The sequence below is a fragment of the Megalopta genalis genome, chromosome 2, assembly GCF_051020955.1.
Source record: "Megalopta genalis isolate 19385.01 chromosome 2, iyMegGena1_principal, whole genome shotgun sequence".
Classification (NCBI taxonomy): domain Eukaryota; kingdom Metazoa; phylum Arthropoda; class Insecta; order Hymenoptera; family Halictidae; genus Megalopta; species Megalopta genalis.
In genome coordinates, this window is record NC_135014.1 from 24,536,372 (window position 1) to 24,554,907 (window position 18,536).

General features: G+C 35.0%; 1 protein-coding gene across 45 annotated transcripts in view; it reads left to right on the forward strand.

Annotated features, from left to right (window-relative positions):
- Nucleotides 1–18,536, forward strand: part of Dscam1 (Down syndrome cell adhesion molecule 1) — a 171,053-nt gene that overhangs the window by 5,199 nt on the left and 147,318 nt on the right. For all 45 annotated transcript variants that reach the window (XM_033470791.2, XM_076518833.1, XM_076518815.1 and 42 more), the window contains exon 3: nucleotides 15,988–16,169. In XM_033470791.2, coding sequence (XP_033326682.1) covers nucleotides 15,988–16,169 — 182 coding nt within the window. The remainder of the gene's footprint in view (nucleotides 1–15,987; nucleotides 16,170–18,536) is intronic.

Sequence of the window (18,536 nt, forward strand, 5' to 3'; positions counted from 1 at the left end):
AATTCTAAAAATAATGTGCGACGAAAGGATTTTGTTCTAAAAAGTATCTGCGTCGATTTGCTTTGAGCGCGAAAGTCTGTCTTCGTAAAGATAATATAATCCTTGAAATAACATTCAGCGAATAGACTTCCTTCAAAAAGTATATACATCCTTGAGAGATTTTTATGCGAGTGCGACCAGTGTATCGTCGCGAAGAAAAATAATCGTTCAGCAGAATGTTCCTCTTATCTCGCAGAAATGTCAATCAGTATGTCAGTATAAATCACGCTCGGAGCTGATAATTAAATCACCCTACTATTTCCAAGAAGAATTTCGTAATTGCCTCGAATGATTATTTTAGTGATGATTATTTAGTATAAAATAAAGTAACGTGTTATTTGAAACGTGTTATTTCAAACAATGTTATTCCGAAAGTGATTGCAGCCACGGAAATAATTATAAAATAAGATAGCACGTTACTTGTGATAATATTTCGAATGATTAATATTTTATTAATTATTATATCAATTGTTATTATATTATCGTATCAAATAATAATATTTGAAATAATATTGCAAATAATGTATTCATAGATTCGATGATCACCAACTATAAAATAAGTCTTAATTGGTCGGGCGGGTCTAATGAAAGATTTCAGATAGCAAAGCGAATGTTCAGGGCGTAAAGATCGGCGCGAGTTATCGTATCACTTTAGTATAGTAATCCGATAATGACTAACAGAGAATGAATCATGATAAACGTCCGACGTATTTAGATAGTACACTCCTGTTTGTTTAATTACAACATTAGTTTGAGAAATGGCGACGAAGAAGACAGCGTTGCGCGATAAAAAGAAACACTTTATAATTAGACTGTGAATTTTGTGCAATTTCATATGCATCATAAATATTAATTTACTAAAATGATTGACCATCGACTTGTTACGTGCCATTTTAAGATTATGTCATTCGTTGTACGATAAATTTGACAACTTTACATCGATGCGACGATAAATTTCAAAAAATGAGAAAACAATTACAATAAATCTGAAAGCAACAATTAATAGACTGAGGATCTTGGTGCAAAATAAAAATTGTCTGCGTCAATTGCAAGACGTAGGAGCCAAGTGCAGTCTTGCCTTCCTCTCGAATAATTTTAATAAGTTGTAATTAACGCATCAAGATTTTTAGTTTCTTTTAATTTTTTCTGTATTCTTTATTTCACCTATACTCTATTCTTCCCACGAATGCATGAAATGTGCAGTCTAGCAATTAATATCAATAGCAGTTTAATACGATATCAATATAATAATTGTAATATATAATTAATTGTACATATAATCAATTATACATAATAGCAGTTAATATCAAGAACTGTTTACAGTAAATTCTCCCTAATTGACGCCCAGATTGCGCACAAGAATGGACAATCTGGAAAGAGGAGACATGATTATCCAATAAATAATATTATTTTATTTCTTATTCTATATGAAACTATAAAAAAACGAGCCGCAAGGCTCGACTAATCGTCGTCTATTTTTTTCCATATAATAATTGTGTAACAAAATTGCCTATTCTTGTGCACAATCTGGGCGTCAATTAGGAAGAATTTACAGTATAGTCGGCTTAAAGATCGCAACGTGTTAATTACTCCAAAAAGAAAGGAAGCTTTCTGTTAATGGAGCACTTATCCGGAAACGAATCTCTGTTTCTGTCTGGCCGAAAGAGGAAGTGGCCGATGCTCGAAGCACGCTAACCATTCGCGAGCGTGCGTCGCTGCGTTGTATCTTGCCTATCTAATCGTTTATGCATTGAGAACGTGTGACGCGGTGCAAGCTGCTGCCGAGCCAGCAGCTGACGCAGTAATTCATCTTTCGCTTAATAATCTTCCGGATGACACGTTCCTTGGGCATTGTGTCCACGATTCATCGTAAATCGACTGACGCCATCCCTCGCGGCGATTATTCGATCGGAAGAGTTAACGCGACTGCCAATTGAATTATTTACACGAGCGTTAAAAATAGGGGGCAGCTTGTTTATTTATTCAATGTCAGCTCGAGCAGTCGGGGATGAGGTTGGTTTAGATCTTTTGCGTATTCTATTTAACGATATTTAGCAAATACGCGTGTGACGTATTTAGGAAATTAATGCTTAACAATAATTACATATTTGGGAAACGCGTATTTATTCATCAATGATGTTTATTTGTCGATAGATACATATTTAGAAAATGCATATTTAACAATGGATACATATTTAGGAAATATTGATTTAACAGTAGGCACATATTTAGGAAATATTGATTTAGCAATAGGTACATTGTTAAGAAATATTGATTTAGCAATAGGTAGATTGTTAGGAAATATATATTCAACAATAGATACATTGTTAGGAAATACATATTCAACAATAGGTACGTTGTTAGACAATACATATTGAATAAGCCATATTTAACAATAGGAACATTATTTGGAAATACGTATCGATTAAGAGATATTTAATAAATGCATATTTAACAATAGGTGAAACACACATTTAACAACATGCGCATATTTACTTATGTAAGATTGTACATTTAACAATACGTACGTATTCTTAATTATGCAAGAATCTGCATGTGACAGCCAGTCGTGTCTTTAATTCTTGTTCAAACCGAGTCGAATAGTTTTTGTTCGATTGCACGGCGATGTATCTAAGAAAACGAACGTGTCTCGCGCGAATAAGTATCGGCGAAGATTTGGGTCAAGTGCTTAAGTGTCGCTCGTAAAAAATTGCTACTGGAAGTAGCTAAAGAGGCACGACGAGACCTGACGAGCCTACGGATCATCATTACTTCATTTAGCGCACGAAAACCGGGCGAAATTGAACACATTTAGGGCACTGGATTTGCAAATTTAACACAATTTCAAATTAACTTAACAATTCGATATTTTATAATCAATTTCTCGCGTAATTTTGTGAAGATTCTCTGCGAGACAATTGCTATATTTGCATAATGGGGTGCGAATAATTAAAGGCTGGAAGTAACTTTTTACACCTTTGGTGTATTAATCTATTTTCTATTAATTCTAATGTAGAAATATACAAATATTTTTCGTGGTTTTCGTTTAAATATCCGTAAAAATGTTAAAGTTACTTTGAATTTATAATTATTCACACCGCTGTACAGATATAGAAATTGTCTCGCAGAGAATCTTCATTGAACTACCAGAAGTTAATTATATTTTAACTTATTATTATTATATATATTTTATTATACATACTATTATTATATATATTTTATTATAGATATTATTATTATAGATATTATTATTATATATATTTTATTATATATATTATTATTATATATTATTATATTATGTATAATTGTATATTTAAAAATGAACAGAATACCACGTTCGTATATTACTATATTCGAAACGATAGAAAACAAAAATAAACAAGTTTTCGTTTGGCTATCGGTAACAATACAAAAGTTACTTTCAGTCTATAATTACGCGCGCCACCCTTACGCGAAGGCGATTCGCAATTTGCAAGCGTAGGCACGCTGCACGCTGCACGCTCGATCAATAGGAAGACCAACGACTGGGCGATTCGTTGAATCTGCCAACCGTTCCGATGTCTGTCAACGTTGCGCGATCGTTAGATAGTTTTTAGCAAGGAGGGGCCCGGTTTTTATTGGGAACGAACGGTTTGACGTCACACGCGACCGGCGAGATTCCCTCAAGCCCAAAAGCTCGGATTTTTCAGCGTTTCTTGCGCCCTCGGCCGCGAGCGAGAAGCATCTGTGCAAAGTATGTAGATCGACCCTCGTTAATTCCGAACGTTAATGATCTTGCCCCTTTTCTCGCTGGATATTTGCGTCACGCCCTCCGGCACCAATCCCGATTCGGATTTTTAACAATCGGGATATTGCGCGCGGTAAATGATAGGCGCCGTTGTTCCTAAGCCAACGCCTATTCGATTTTCATGAAATTTGTATGCATTTATCGACGAGAAGTTAAGAGACATATTTTGCACAGATACGTGCTCGTGGACACTGCCATAACCTTTCGTAACAAGACTTTCTTAATCGTACGAAATGAAAGGATTGTTTGTTAACACGCTGAACGAACTGAACGTTATTAGGATTTTCTGGTGTTGACATTAGATTGGTAATTTACGATTGTTCAGATTGTAAAGATACATCTGTGATTATTTATGATTATTTGTGATTATGATGATACGTTTATAAGAAAGATACATTACGGTTGAATTGTTTTTCTGGTATTTAGGGTTAAATCGTATTTCTGGTATTTACGGTTAAATTGTATTTCTACTGCTTACGGTTAAATTGTATTTCTGGTATTTGTGGTTAAATTGTATTCCTGCTATTTATGGTTAAATTGTATTTCTGGAATTTGTGGTTAAATTGTATTTCTGCTATTTATGGTTAAATAGTATTTCTGCTGTTTACGGTTAAATTGTATTTCTGGTATTTGTGGTTGAATTGTAATTTTGGCATTTGTGGTTAAATTGTATTTCTGCTATTTGTGGTTAAATTGTATTTCTACCGTTTACGGTTAAATTGTATTTCTACTGTTTACGGTTAAATTGTATTTCTGGTATTTGTGGTTAAATTGTATTTCTTCTATTTGCGGTTAAATTGTATTTCTGGTATTTTCGGTTAAATTGTATTTCTGCTGTTTACGGTTAAATTGTATTTCTGCTGTTTACGGTTAAATTGTATTTCTGCTATTTGTGGTTAAATTGTATTTCTTCTATTTACAGTTAAATTGTATTTCTGGTATTTTCGGTTAAATTGTATTTCTGCTGTTTACGGTTAAATTGTGTTTCTGCTGTTTACGGTTAAATTGTATTTCTGCTATTTGTGGTTAAATTGTATTTCTTCTATTTGCAGTTAAATCGTATTTCTGGTATTTTCGGTTAAATTGTATTTCTGATATTTATGATTAAATTGTATTTCTACTGTTTACGGTTAAATTGTATTTCTGCTATTTATGGTTAAATTGTATTTCTTCTATTTGCAGTTAAATTATATTTCTAGTATTTGCTGTTAAATTGCATTTACGATATTTACGGTTAAATTGTATTTATGATATTTATGGTTGAACTGAAAAATTCGGGAATACAGTAAATTCTCCCTAATTGACGTACAGATTCTACACAAACATGTTCAATTTCTTATTTTTCAAATAAAATTTATGGTCGTAAAATCGCCTTTAACCAAAATTAAATAACAGAAAATAGCTATTTAATTCACTACAATCAAAAATTAGCATCGCATAAAGACAATCACATTTTGTGGTCTTCCTAATCCCGAGCTCGATTTTCTATCGTTCCAGGCTTCAAAAAAATCTGAAAAAATTCTCGGATACTCATCGAAGCGTCTACTTTTAACTTACAATCAATAATTAATTTCTGTTACGTGAAAGAACCAATTTATCTCTTTCCTTCGAAGCTATCGAGATATGACAATTTCGCCCGATTGCTCAAACATTATTTAAACTATTGAAATGTTACGGATCCTGGATCGCGAAATAATTAGGTCAGGAGTTCTTAATTCGTCTCGTGAAGCAGAGCACGGCTCCGAAATGTTCTCCGAAACGGAAAGGAAGGTAGGAAGAGGACAGGAAATCGGGCGCCGCAGCTGTCGATGCAATCTCCATCCCCGGCCGCTCTTGCCCGGCGTCTCGAATCCGTGCCGTCGTGAAAGGTCCACGATGGCGTAGGTAGAAACGGAGCCCGGAGTGCAGCTGCCGAAGAAAAGACCAAGAAAACGTGTGGTCCAAGAAGGGAACCGCGGAGGGAGCCGAGGGAAAGGAACAGCTGCTGTTCCCCGAACGGACGCCCGTCTCTGAAAGAGAATCGCATTTTGCCGGGGCGGCCAGGTGAATCTTCCATCGCGGCCGTCATGCTACGAGATGATTCAGCGGCCGCCGAGACCTCTTTCAGTTGCTGCCTATGGAATGTAGAAATCTTGGATCCGATGATGTCAGGGATCCTTCGTCTCTACATGGAATGAAAGGGAATCTACTGCGACGTTTCGAGAACGGAAGAGAACGCTGCGACGAGGCACAATGAGTCCATGTTGACCGAGTGTCGCGAGGCACTGGCTATGGGTTAGGGTAATTCTCGCTTATGCCAGGGTTTTGTGTTTGGGCTTGGTGGATCTGGGTTGGTCCACAGTGTATTTTCTTTAACGCGCCGTCAATCCGACGTGTTTTGTTTGAATATGCACGGTCGACGACGAATACTATAATATTTGAAATAATGTTGTAAATATTATATATATTATATATATTAATATATTAATATTTGAAATAATATTGTAAATATTATATATATATTAATATATTAATATTTGAAATAATATTGTAAATAATATTATAATAAAGTAGTATTATATATTATAAATAATATAGTTGTTGACAATTGGGGACTATTGAAACGAGCCGCAGGGCTCGAATAATCGTATCTTCTCTTCCCAAATTGCCCATTTTTTCGTGCACAATCGGAGAATTAGGTTTTCGTCAATTAGGGAGAATTTATTATATATGCGGGCATCCTTTCAAACGGAATAGTCTTTTTAAAGGTGGACTGAATGTCTTGATTTTTTTTTTAGATGACAGAACCAGCCTGTTACACAGTGTCTATAAAATCTTTTTTTTTTTATTTTGCTATTACTTGCAATGGCAAATAAATAAGAAACTCATATCTTGGAAATTCTTTATCTGAGTTTATAAGGCAAATTTAATATGCACGAAATTTCGACAAAATTTACTTACAGGAATAGTACATGTACAGTATAGTCAATTGTAGTTCCACTGCTGTTTCAATTCGCATAAAAAACGGTGAAGTCATCGGTATCTTTTCTATTGCATCAGCTTCTTACCAGGAAAATCATATCATTCTGTTTGTCTTTCTTCGTCGTTAATTTAGATAGTTATTATCTACTTTCTCTTCTTTAATTTCGTTTAAATATAATTCTGAAAGGAACATTGAAAAATGATATTGAAAGAATTAATAATTGTAAATTGCTTGGGGAATTGAAGAACAAAATTATATTATAATTTACCTGAAAAGTGTGCCGAATAAAAAATATAAATAAATAATACATTTCTCATATCGAAGTTTATGACATACTTTGTAGTAAAACTAAGTGAAAAAATGCTATTAATATTTGGCAACACGAATGCAGTTTTATATTTTACTGCACCTGTCATGAAGGTGCACAGTCCAGTTGCACTGTGCAAATATTTTCGAGACATCCTGTACATTCATAATTAATGCAAATATCGATTTCCTTTCTCAACGAAAAATCTCTGGTAATTTTTAGATAAAATCAAATCTACGCGAAAAGACTGATTTCTCACACAAAAACCTGCCCCACTTTCTCAAGGAATAAGACGCTATCCTCTTATCGAGTGATTTTATTCACTTCTCCAGACTTTTAGAGTAACGAACATCCGATAGCACTTTCGCGTTCTTCCACATTTTTCAGCCGGGTCAACTTGACCCACATAACATGATACGACGACTTTCTTTCTGCCACTTGCATCTTGTTGCTGTGTAAAACTAGAAGTCAGTGTCGGGAACTGTGTCACCCGATGACTCAGTTTGCGGTTGCACTGGTAAATCTGTATTCTTAATAGGCGACACATGCATTTATGGATTTATTGCAAACATTAACGAGAGAAATACAAAATACCAATAACAAAGAATTTAATTCTAATAGAGAGAGAATCTAAGAATTCTAATTCTTCTAATTTAAGAATGTCGCTACGTTATTTTCAATTCATTGAAACTATTAAACGAACAAATACGAGTTTATTTAACTCTCGTTTTATACGATTGCCGAACAAAATTTTTATTCCGCATAAAGATCCGCGGTCCGCCAACAACACAGTTGATTAAGTGTCTTTTTTTAAGCGTGACAACTTCGATCAAGAATTATATGTACATGTGTCAATTATTATTTTTCTTCAGTTTAATTTTTCTCTTTTTTTTTATCGAATCAGCTTTTCTTTTTCGAAGCACCCATGGGTTATATTTATTATCACCAGACCGCGGATTTCTGTGCGAAACAGAAATTGTAATGCACTTGTTATACAAGTAATTAAAGTAAATTAATAAATTATTAAATTCTCAGATTTGTGCACAAAATGGACAATTTTGGAAGAGGCGATACGATAAATTGAGCCGATTAGTTATCGATAGTTATCGAGTGTCATTATAAAAACGGGCCGCAATGCTCGAACAACTTAACTACCCATTTTTGTGCACAATCCGAGCGTCAATTCGGGAGAACTTACTGCAACAAAAGCCGCTTTAGAATTTAATCGATCGAGAAGATTATAAGATTATTGTAATGCACCTGTTATACAAGTAATTAAAGTAAATTAATAAATTACAGTAAATTCTCAGGACAATTTTGGAAGAGGAGATACGATAAATCGAGCCGATTAGCTATCGATAGTTATCGAGTATCACCATAAAAACGGGCCGCAATGTTCGAACAACTTAACTACCCATTTTTGTGCACAATCCGAGCGTCAATTCGGGAGAACTTACTGCAACAAAAGCCGCTTTAGAATTTAATCGATCGAGAAGATTATAAGATTATTGTAATGCACCTGTTATACAAGTAATTAAAGTAAATGAATAAATTACAGTAAATTCTCAGGACAATTTTGGAAGAGGAGATACGATAAATCGAGCCGATTAGCTATCGATAGTTATCGAGTGTCACCATAAAAACGGGCCGCAATGCTCGAACAACTTAACTACCCATTTTTGTGCACAATCTGAGCGTCAATTCGGGAGAACTTACTGCAACAAAAGCCGCTTTGGAATTTAATCGATCGAAAAGATCGCTCGGGCCACAAGCCTCAGGGTTTCCCGGTTCCTCAAAACCCGTGGACCTCTTTTCCCGAGGGTTAAACCAAACAAATCCACGTTCGACTCCGGCTCAGGAATTTCCTGCGACTTCCTGTCAGCAGTGTTTCCATCGACGTCACGTTTCCCGCTTTAGACGGCCCGTTTATCGCCGTTGACACGGTTTCACCCACTCGGCGCATATTAGATTCATTAAATTCAAAAACGGGCACGTTACACGCCGCTCCGAGCATGCTCGTTTCGTGGCTACAATGCTCGCCGTGTCCGAGCTTTCCAGGATCCCCGATTACTATGATCGTCACGAGCATTCTAGCTCCGACACGCGTAAACACAATTTCATGAGTCACACGCGTAACGTTCCTAATCTCTCTGTTCCATTCGAAGCGTTTAGTTTCATTGTGTCATTCGGCAGGTTCGTTGACAATTGTGATTAGACTGCGCGTCTTCATGCAAAATGTAAATTGCCTGCACCGGTTGCAAAAAATAGGTGCCGGATATACGTTAAATTCTTTATTTTATCACTTCAGCAGGTTAAAAATAGCGCATCGATCATTTGTTCGCCGTTTTAAGTTGCTCCTATCGCGACAACAATCGCGGTAAATCTGTTAAACGGTTCGAAAGTTTATTAATCTAAATGTTTCCTCCTTCAAAAATTGTAATTAATTGGAATGATATAAAAAATTAAATTCCACGAGGTTTGTCAAAAATTGTAATTAATTTGAGTGACAAAAGTTACGGTCTTCTGTTCGTCGTTCTAACTGATTGCAATTGAAAAAACAATCTTTTTAGACGTTGTCTAGCAAGCTAGTCCTTCGAACATTTAAAAAACAATTCATGTCATTCAGTTTATTTTTGATACAAGTTATTTCCTTTTAAAAGCTACTCGAATGTTTTAGCGATTAACGCTAAACGCACCGTCGCCGATCAAATTGTTAAAACAATTAGCAAGAACACAATGAAAAATGATTGACTAAATATCTTCGTTCGAGCGTATATTACAATAAAAATTGCAGAAAGTCTAAATAAATACAGTCTCAATACTTTTTATAAAACGAGACAAACCAGTTAGCTTGGCTGCCATAAAACGAGTCAAATTCGAAAACGAGTATGCTACACGCGTCCCTTCCAGCGTGCTCGTTTCATGGACACCGTGGTCGCGGTGTCCGAGCTTTTGAGGATCCCCGATCACTATGATCGTCACGATCTTTCCAGCACCGACACGCGTAAACGCGGTCGCGAGTCGTCGCCGGCCGGCGATGCGAGATACGAGCATATCATCGCAGTCTCGCGCATACGTTCGCGTACGTTTGCTAGAAATGCATTCGATGCAGCGTGTCCGGTCGTTCGGAAGCCTGCCTATATATAGATTACGGGCTGGTTATCGACCGCGCGCAGAATCTCGTCTTTGATCGCGAGCGCGTAACGCCGGCAACTTTGCGAAAAATGGCTCGCCGGGATCGGGTCACTGATCAATGTGCCTTCGACCTTTTCCAGCCATTGCCGCCTCTCCGCGAGTGCCAATGTTAATGAACACACACGGGTGTTCATTCAACCCGCGCCGAGTGGATCCTCGAGCGCTTTTTTTTTTACCGGGAATGTTATCGAATTCCTGCGTCCGAATTGACTGCCGCGCCGCGCCGAATGCTGAGAAAGTACGCTTCTCTGATCTCTGCTTTTTTTTTCTTTTTAGCACAGTAATACTTTCACTGCGGCAGTATCGGATGTATGCGGCTGCTGGCACGATTTTTTCGTCGAACTTGAAAGTCCGTTTTTTTTAGCCGCAATTGTCACTGATAATGTACAGTCGCTTTAGAAAGTACGCCGACGCGTTTTCGAACGGAATAACTTTTTTGAAATCGGTTCCGAAGGATTTGGATATTTTTTGGATGTTGGACCGAGTAGTTTTGTTTGAAGTTAGCATACAGAAAGTATACTTAAGTATATCACTTAATTACTGTTGCAAATTTTAGCTTTGTTAATTTGTACAGCGATTTGTACATTTAGTGGCATTTATTTCTTCAATTCTTGCACATAGAGGTTTTCGGATTTACAGAACTGTCTTGAACATTTGTAGATTTTATATTTTCCGCACATTTTTCTGTTGACTCGGCGTCACAAATAAATCATTTTTTGAAGAGTATTCAGGTAACAAATGGTATACGTTACTTACAGTATGCACTGTGTATTTTATGCAATCTCAGAGTCGCTTGTTGTCTGAATACCTTTGACCTGAAAAATTATTGCAATTAGTACAGTGTACGTTACTGTACTAAAATACTAAATACTAAAAACTGTATCGTAAAAATATTACTAACAGTTATAAAAGTAGAATGCAGATTAGACGGATTTATGCCAAAAAGAGTAGGTCAAATGCAACAGAATAAAACAATTTAAAGAATTAACACTAGAACTAACAAACCAATCAAAACGACTAGTTCCTGGTTTCTTTTTTTTACAATTCTTGATACTATGAAAATGTTTTCGTCAACAATTTTCACATGAACTTCTTCATGCGAGCATATATCGCAATAAAAATCGTAGAAAGTTCAAACAAATCCAATCTTGTCATTGTTATAAAACAATTAGCATTAGTCACGTTTAGGGCGCGGTAGTTCTAGTATTAAAATTACCGTTGCATCATTTCCAACTCGATAACATAATTCGCGAAATAAATAAATTAATAAATAAATGTCTATATAGCTTCTAGTATTAAAATTACTGTTGTATTATTTCTAACTCGATAAGATAATTCGCGAAATAAATAAATTAATAAATAAATGTTTATATAGCTTCTAGTATTAAAATTACTGTTGTTTCATTTCCAACTCGATAAGATAATTCGCGAAATAAATAAATTAATAAATAAATGTTTATATAGCTTCTAGTATTAAAATTACTGTTGTTTCATTTCCAACTCGATAAGACAATTCGCGAAATAAATAAATTCATAAATAAATGTCTATGTAGCTTCTATTATTAAAATTACTGTTGTATCATTTCCAACTCGATAACATAACTCGCGATATAAATAAATTCATAAATAAACGTCTATGTGGCTTCTAGTATTAAAATTACCGTTGCATCATTTCCAACTCGATAACATAATGTGCGAAATAAATAAATAAATAAATAAATGTCTATATAGCTTCTAGTATTAAAATTACTGTTGTATCATTTCCAACTCGATAACATAATTCGCGAAATAAATAAATTCATAAATAAACGTCTATGTGGCTTCTAGTATTAAAATTACTGTTGTTTCATTTCCAACTCGATAAGATAATTCGCGAAATAAATAAATTCATAAATAAATGTCTATGTAGCTTCTATTATTAGAATTACTGTTGTATCATTTCCAACTCGATAACATAACTCGCGAAATAAATAAATTCATAAATAAACGTCTATGTGGCTTCTAGTATTAAAATTACTGTTGTTTCATTTCCAACTCGATAACATAATTCGCGAAATAAATAAATTCATAAATAAACGTCTATGTAGCTTCTGTATTCTGAAATTAATTAATACAATTTTCATTTTGCGTACGAATCCGTTGTCTATCCGTGGATCATAACACGTCGTCGCGGTCGAATTCGCGCGATTGCAAGGACGAAAACGACGCGTTTGCAAGGACAATCAGTGCGCAGACTCGAATCCCGGTGCGACAAATGTTTCGGAACACCTGTTCGCCGGTACCTGAGCGCACCTTCCGTCGCTCACGTTGCCGGTCCGCGAGCGTGTACTGTTGGGTTCGCGAACCGGTTCTCTTCGTAACTCGATTTTACGACGGCCCGTGGCCGAGCTTATCCGTTCCCGGCGCGGTTAAGCCGGCATGCGGTTACGCGGGAAGAAAGTGGCACAATGAGCTCTTGTATAATCGTAAACACGCGTAAACCGAGTGCATACTGGCCTAAGAATAAATCACGCTCTGAACGGCACCGATCGGGCCCGCGGGAACCCATCGCCGATGCCGATTTTCTCGAGACCCGTGTTATTAACCCTTTGCACTCGAGTGGCGACTCTGAGGCGCCACTGAAAATTGCTACTGATAATGATACAGTGAAACTCCGTTTATGCGAATTCGTCGAGAGACAAGCAATTTGTACGATTTGATAGTTCGAATAGGTAATTCTATTGATTGATGTAAAAATACAACTTTATTGTATTTTATATATAATATATACAATTATTAGAATATTATAATTATTGAAATAATATACACAATTTTATTGTAAAGAGTTTAAACAATCTTATTTTTTTTATTGTCGTATAGAAGAACGAAATAAAATAAGAACTTCTCTCTAAAGAAACGTTTTTCTAAAAATTGTTTACACGGAAAATGGTTCAAACAGAGGTAACAATATTCCTGAACGAAGTTTTAATTCTGCAGTTTTTACACTATTGAAGGAATTTTTGGTGAATTGTATTGTTTAAAAAGTCTAAAACTGGATCTACTCGAAGTTATTATTATATACTTGAATAGAATATTAAAATGCTTTAATGCATATAAAATAATAATATTTAAGTAATATCACGGAACTGAGCACAACATTTTCTCCTTTCTGCAATTTTTATATTTAATTGTTCAGTATATAATTTGGTTTCGTGCAGGAAATAGTTCGTTTCTAGAGCAAACAGTGAATTTCCAGAGAGAATAGGAGCAATTTAGTTAATCAGAAAGAGTAAACTAGAAATACCTTTTTCGTCCGCAAATAGGTTAATTACCATCGCGAGCGAAGATAAATTTAAAAAATAATATGGCAATGATCCTTGAGGTCGTTTCGCTATCCATAAAGTTTTACCTTAATCCATTTACCTTAATTAATCCGTTCGAGTTTTATTAAACATGTGCGGAAACGTGTCAGTGCCAACTCTGCACATACAGTAAATAATGTATATAATATAAATAAATATAAAATATAAAAACCAGTCGCGAGGCTCAAATAATCGTTATCCATTTTTTCCATATAATAATTGTATAATAATTGTCATATAATAATTATATAATAATTGTATAATAATTGTCATATAATAATTATATAATAATTGTATAATAATTATTATATAATAATTTGTACAATAATTGTCACATAATAATTGTATAATAATTGTTATATAATAATTGTATAGTAATTGTTATATAATAATTTTATAATAATTGTATAATAATTGTATAATAATTGTTATATAATAATTTGTACAACAATTGTCACATAATAATTGTATAATAATTGTCAGATAATAATTGTATAATAATTGTCCATTCTTGTTTCAATTAGGGAGAATTTATCGTACATACTTGAACCGATTTTAAGTCTATTTGAGAAACAAGGAACATACATTGTATCAATATAATATGCATTAATTTCATTGACAATTATTACCATAATACCAGGTTTAATCGAATAAGATATATGAGTGATTTCATAATAAGTGCTAACATCGTTTACATTCATCTGGCACGAAAATGAGTTACCCCGTTAGATGTTACAGGAACTTCGTTCATTTTCCTGTCAACGATGAATTTAAACGGAATCATCCGCAGTATACTTTGCAAATCTAATGCGAAAAGTTGGTATCAGTGGAAACGGTTTTATGTATTCAGTTGGTGTACGGCTCCTCGTATCTCGTATTTGCTCTCATATTTTGTCGACCAAGTACTTAAGGTTAAAGATGGCGAGCGAAGAGTTGGAAACTCGCGGCACCCGTCCTTTATATGCGTTTAAACACGGAAAGTACTGGCGACGGCGAGCGCAGCGGAACGCATTTGTAGTGTTTGTTGGAGAACGTTCTATTAGCGGAATGGAAATGCTTCAAACAATTTGTGCGAGCCAGCGTATTGCTGGAGGACTTATGCCGCACCTACAAGGTGTTCATTTGTAACACGACATGAAGAACAAGACGAACAGATTATTATTATTATTATTATTATTGCTCAGATGTTTGTCGACGAAGCACGAAGCAATGAGAAGATCAACCCTTTGCGCTCGAAGCTATTTTAATTTGAAGTATAACGTGAAATTTGAAAATTCAAGTTATTAGCGCCTGCGAAACTTGCACTTTTAACAGTTTGATAGATTATAAAAAGTTCGATAGTGTCAAAATTATTTTAAAACGTAACAATTTTTAGTAGCACCTCAGAGACGCCATTCGAGTACAAAGGATTGAAAAACTTTAGGAACGTTGTTACGTTATTTTCAAAATATTAGTGCTAATAATACTTATTGTCGATCATTATTTATTAATCTTTTGCAATATCTTTTAGAAGATACTCCTTCTAGACAGATCAGTTTTTCTGTAGATGTTAATGAAGCATGTGAAAATTTCAATTAATTGTCAAAAATTAAATGATCAGAAGCTAGATAGTGTTAAGATAGAAATGATTAATATTAAATTATTAATATAATTATAGATTAATAATTGTAATTGTTAATAATTAACATAATATATATTATACATATATAAAATATATATAATTAATTATATTATGTATATAATATAAATATAATTACTATTAATAATTATTAATATAAAATTAAATTATATAATATAAAATTAGTAATGTATTTTTAAAGGCCATCCAAGGAAGTGTACTTACACCAAATTTAATTTACATTTTCCGCTAAAGTAAAATTTAAATATCGGTCGGAGTCAACGAGCTTTTTTACCGCGAGGGTCTGTTCGATCGCGATAACGATTTCTCGGATCGACAGACGAACGGAAGGTTGCGCCGGTGTGATCCAGCGAGAGAAGAGATCGCGGATGCCGGTGACGGAAAACAAATCACGCGTGTCACCGTCTCCCTTATGGTCACGTGACGTTGATAGCATATTATTCAATAGCGGACCGGCAACCTGTTGTTTGCTGCAATTGGCGACGCGCCAATTGAGCGTGGGCGTCGCGTATCCTGGGGAAGACGCCCGACCAACGAAAACGAAAGACACGCAACTGAAGTTACGTCGCCGTTACACCGGTTTCGGACTAATTAATCTCTTAGCGTGTGCTGCTTTCGTTCGGTTCCTTTAACGAGGTTACCGAGGCGATAAACACGATAAACACATGCTCGATCAGCCGACTAATTTTTCTCTCCCCCCCCCTTCTTTGTTCATAGTGGCTATGGCTGACGACGATTCTATGGGACCCGTGTTTGTTAAGGAACCTCCAAATCGTGTTGACTTCTCCAACGGAACCGGTGCTGTCGTCGAATGCCAGGCTAGAGGAAACCCCCAACCGGATATTATTTGGGTTCGCGCCGACGGAAGTGCTGTGGGCGACGTTCCGGGACTCCGACAGGTATGTATTCGTTTTTCTAGTTTGACGAGCTTGCCGGCGGAGGGATTGTTGAGACGGGGTGAAGGATTTTTATACTATTTTCACCGACGGGGTGGGGATGGACGACTTTTAATGATTTTTATTTAATAGTATTTTTATCATGGGGTGGATGGACGATTTTTAATGATTTTTGTTTGATTGTATTTTTATCATGGAATCGAAAGACACTTTTTAATGATTTTTACTTAATGTTATTTTTAACATAGGGTGGAAGGACGATTTTTAATTATTTTTATTTGTTAGTATTTTTATCATGGGGTGTTAAGTCGATTTTTAATTATTTTTACTTAATACTATTTTTATCATGGGGTAGAAAGACGATTTTTAATTATTTTTGTTTAATACTACTTTTATCATGGGGTTAAATTGGAAAGACGACTTTTAATTGTTTTTGTTTAATACTATTTTTATCATGGGGTGGTAAGACGATTTTTAATTATTTTTATTTAATGCTATTTTAATAGTGGGGTGGAAAGACAACTTTTAACGATTTTTACTCAATACTATTTTTATCACGGGGTGGAAAGACGACTTTTAATTACTTTTATTTAATGCTATATTTATCATGGGGTGGAAAGACGACTTTTAATGATTTTTATTTAATACTATTTTTGTAATGAGGTCGAAAGACACCTTTTAACGATTTTTATTTTATACTATGTTTACCTAAATCGTCGAAGGAGACCTTTTAAAATATTAATTTAATAACAATCTTACCAAGAGGGTCCAGGGACCTTCTAATATATTAATATTATCACTATTTTTACCAAAGTGGTCGAAAGAGACCTTTTGAAATATTAATTCATCGCTATTTTTGTCAAAGAGGTCGTCAGATTGATTTCTATTTAATAGTGTTTCTCCTAAAGAGGAACGACTTTTACCTGTTAAAATGTTTAACTTGACTAATTGATTAATTGAACAATATTTCTACCAAAAGGGTCGGAAGATACCTTCTAAAATTTTAATTGGACATTTTCACCGAAGAAACTTTTCAAGATTTGAATTCTACAATATTTTTACCAAAAAAGCGTCAAAACAAACTTTTTAAAATGTTAACTTAACGCTACCATGACCAGAAGAGTTCAAAAACACCTAAAATTCTAATTCAATCCCATTATCACCGAAAAGGCTAAAAGGCACTTTAAAATTATAATTTACAATTAATTTCTATGCTTAGTCACCTTTCTGCAATAACGATAAAATTTTGGTAAAAATACTTGACCACGAAGTATCAGTAAAAATGACATTAAATAATAATCGAATATTAACGTACACACCGTTGTGCACGCAATTGGCTGCCTCGCTACACAAAAACAGCGTTAATTACTCCAATGAAGGCACATTTTCAACGCTGGCAGATTCATCTGCGTGAAGTCGGACAAAGCATAAAATCTCTCCGTCGGAACAATTGCGAGAATTAGTCGTCGTGACATGAGTAAATTTGCGCCTCAATAAATCGAACCTTCGTACGATCATCGACGGTGGTAACAATGCGGCTCATTGAGAAGCGCTGCACGCGGCACCCACTCGCGTTCGCGCGCATGCAAAGGGGGAAGATCGGAGTATCCGATCGTAACTCGTCATGAAGCACCTACGCCGCGAAAGAAATGAAATACCGATCGTCGCGGATTCCAGATTGGACTTCCTTTTTCTCGCAACCGGACGACTGGTTGTCGTTAATTCACTTCCCACTATCGAGAACTGTTCGACACCCACGGGTCGTTTACTTAGCGGTGCATTAACGATCTTACGTCAGTGATTCGGTTAACGAGGAAGGCCGGATTAATTGTCGCTTAACACTCGAACGACGTACCTCGTTCGCAAAAATATGACCGAGTTACATTATAGGATTATTCAGCAATTTTATTTCTAAATTTTTGTCGTCAGATTTCTTTCAACCACTTCCTCCAGATCTCTTGGCTTTTTTTTCTGTAGACCGAGGCATGTGAAATTTAACATTGATTGTCAAGTAATCGATCAAAATTAATGGTCGAATAACAATATTTATAGTTTGCGTCCAAGCAGATCATTATCGTTAATAAAATGATTATAACAATACAGTTAATTGTATGTACATTGGATATACAATATTTGTGTCTGAATAGGATTTTAATTAATTTTTAACTAACTTAACTAATGTCATTTTTTCCAGGTCGAAATACAAATTGATTCTTCTGTTAACAAAGTCTGAAAATAAATTAAGACATACAAGAGAAACAAAAATGATCTGATTCTGTTGAGGATATTAAATTATTATTATTGATATTGATATTGATATTAAATTAATTTACTTGGACTTCGTTTATTTGGTCATAAATTAATTCACTG